Here is a 2,867-nt window from a genome sequence, read left to right as displayed (position 1 = left end):
GGACTTTTTCCCCGCCACCGGGGGTGCCCATAGCCCTGCTGTCCCCCTGCCCTCCGTGCCAGGCTGAGCCACGCTGTAACGCAAGCCGGCAGCGCCTGGCACGGCCGCGGCTAAAAGCTCTGCCCTCTGAATATTTCATGGGCTCGCGCGGCCCCGGAGCCCGGGTGCTGCCGAGAGCTTTCGCACAGATTTACAGGAAAAAACAAGCGGAGGGAGAGTTTTTGGCCCAGGGCCGCTCACCGGCCCTCACGCAGCTGCGGTGGGCTCGCTGCCTGTCCCGTGGCCAGGAAAACGGGCACGCGGCCCGGGGAGCCGGGTGGGATGGGGGCACGGCTGCAGCTGGTGGAAGGTTTGATGGGGCTCACGGTGCGGGGGACACACACAGCCTCCCCCCCAGCATGTTCCACCAGGGATGGGGATGGTGAGCCGCATCCCGATGCTGGTCCTGGTGGGATGGGGCTGGGAAGTGCCCGGGTGCTGCGGAGGATGCTGTAGGGGCAAGAAGGGGGGAGTGGGGTCCTGGGGCCCTGGATCCCTGCGTTTGTCCCGTGCCTCAGTTTCCCCAGTAATGCAGTAAGGAAGACTGCTCTTGGGTTGCTCAGCGAGATGTGCAAGGTCCTGGTTGGGACCCTCTCCTCGGGGGCAGACCCCTGGCACCACTGGGCATGGCTGCAGTGCACCCCTTCCCAGCTCATCCCAGGGGTGCCGGGTCCCCACTGGGGATGCTGGTGCTCCCCGGGGTCACCGCGGGTGATGGGTAATGAGGTGCCCGTATCTCGCAGGTCACACCGGCCGCCTCCTCAAAGCTCTGCTGGGGACCAGCATCCTTTTCCTCCTCGCCCACTTCGTTTTCCAAATATGCCTGTACACGCTGCCCATCCTGGACCAGCTGCTGGGGCCCAGCTGTGAGTACGGGGTGCCAGGGCAACCTGCCATGGGGGTGCGCCCTCCTGCCCCTCTGCTCTCCCCTCTCCCTGCAGTGCCTCGGGGCCGGACGCCCAAAATGGTGACACGTGGGTGTGGGGATCCCATCCTGCTGGGGACTGGGGGGCTGCTGAGGCTCTACGAGGTCTCAGCCACTGCCCGGGAGCAGGGGCATGCCGTGCCATGCCAGGTTGCCCACTCAGTGGCTGCTGCGCTGGGCACAGACCCCGTCCTGGGTCCCCATGGATGTGGGATGTTCTCCCCATGGGGAAGCCGCCTGTTCTGGGTGGGTTCGGAGCCCGCCTGTGCGGGGGCCGCCAAACTCAGTGCCTCCCTGCTTCCCCGCAGGCAGCACCTGGGAGGTCCTTGCCCGGCACATCGGGGTCACCAGGTAAGGCTGTCCCATCGGTGTGGGGCTGGGGGCTGGCAGTGGCAAGGGGGGGCACCCCTGAGCCCTCCCCTGCCCCGCTCTCCGCCTCCCTCCCCCCAAGGCCAGCGCTGCAGCCCGCGGCCGGAGGCTGGAGTCCCTGCAGCCCCTTGAGCGGGTGAGAGCCAACCCTGGTGCTGTCGGCAGCATCCCACCCGCCCCAGCCTCCCCGGGGCATGGCACCGGTCCCTGTCCCTTCCCCAGCGAGGGCAGCCTGGCGTGGGGATGTCCCTGGTGGCCGGGGACCCAGACTGGGGCAGTTTTGGCCACCCAGCTGAGCGGGCAGCGGCGGAGGGCTGTGTCATCAGCACGGCACCTCGTAGGGGTGACTCAGCTGCGGAGGAGTGCCCGTGTTTGCTCCCGTGTTGCTATAGGGATCCCGGCAAACAGCCCGGCCCTACAGCACCGCTTGATGCGGGGCTGCCCGCTGGTGGGGGGAGCGCGGTGCCCGCACCCCCAGGCTCCGGCTGGCACCGCCGCACCAAAAACCTCTGGGCTCAGGAAGGGCAGTGGGGCAGGCGATCATGGGATGCTGGTGCCCAGTTTGAGCTCACCGGCAGGCTGCAGGGCTGGGTACCATGCAGTGCCGTGCCAGCCCTGCCCGGCAGTGCCAGCGGAGCACCGGGATGCTGTGCTTGTGGCACTGGGGTCACCCAAACAGACACAACCCCGAGCCGATGGCATCCCCCAGCTCAGCAAACACCTTTCATGGCTCAGCCCTGTTTTGGGGTGCTCCCCACTGGTCCGGGCTGTCGTGGCGGGTGTTTGCCTGCCCGGCTCCGGCCACGGCCGGGCTGTAACCGGAGCACCGGCCGCTGCAAATGCCTTTGCTGTGAGCGCGGGGCCAGCGCGGGAGGCAGCCTGGAAAAAAGCTCAGTGCTGGGAACCCGGGCGCCGGAGCCAACAAAAAAAGCTGCCTTCCAGAGGCGTTTTCCAAGCGGCTAATGAGATAAACACAGCCAGGTGCCGGGCTGTGCGCCCGCACAGTGCCGGGCAGAGCGCCCCGGCCGTCCACCCGTGTTCTCCCTCAAGTGGGGAAACTGAGGCACGGTGGGCAGCGGTCTGAGTCCAGCCACGGGGCTCACACCGCACACCTCGCCTGGCAGGGGGAAGAGGAGGACGTGGAGCGGCGCGGTGGCACGGCCGATGGGGACATCCACCCGTGTTCTCCCTCAAGTGGGGAAACTGAGGCACGGTGGGCAGCGGTCTGAGTCCAGCCACGGGGCTCACACCGCACACCTCGCCTGGCAGGGGGAAGAGGAGGACGTGGAGCGGCGCGGTGGCACGGCCGATGGGGACACGCCGCTCAGCGCCAGGCTGCGGGTGACGGCTCACTGGCTGCTCTGGCTGACCGGGAAGGGACTGGCCATGCTGCTGTTGGCCTTGGCTGGTGGGTATGGGACAGGGGGGGACATGCGGTGAGCCAGGGAGGGTCAGTGGCCGTGCTGCCAAGGGGAGATGCTCGGTCCGGGGGGAGATGCTCGGTCCGGGGGGGGATGCTCGGTTCAGGGGGGAT

The 2,867-nt window shown here is 68.2% G+C and overlaps 1 protein-coding gene across 1 annotated transcript in view; it reads left to right on the top strand.

The window, feature by feature from the left end:
- PIEZO1 (piezo-type mechanosensitive ion channel component 1) overlaps positions 1–2,867 on the top strand; it is a 27,260-nt gene that overhangs the window by 9,984 nt on the left and 14,409 nt on the right. The window contains exons 3-6 of the mRNA XM_009890051.1: positions 783–905; positions 1,273–1,315; positions 2,458–2,527; positions 2,603–2,769. Coding sequence (XP_009888353.1) covers positions 783–905; positions 1,273–1,315; positions 2,458–2,527; positions 2,603–2,769 — 403 coding nt within the window. The remainder of the gene's footprint in view (positions 1–782; positions 906–1,272; positions 1,316–2,457; positions 2,528–2,602; positions 2,770–2,867) is intronic.

Source organism: Charadrius vociferus, unplaced genomic scaffold, assembly GCF_000708025.1.
Source record: "Charadrius vociferus isolate BGI_N301 unplaced genomic scaffold, ASM70802v2 scaffold1028, whole genome shotgun sequence".
Lineage (NCBI taxonomy): Eukaryota > Metazoa > Chordata > Aves > Charadriiformes > Charadriidae > Charadrius > Charadrius vociferus.
The sequence above is the reverse complement of the archived record's forward strand: the minus strand, read 5'-3'. Positions and strand labels throughout refer to the sequence as shown.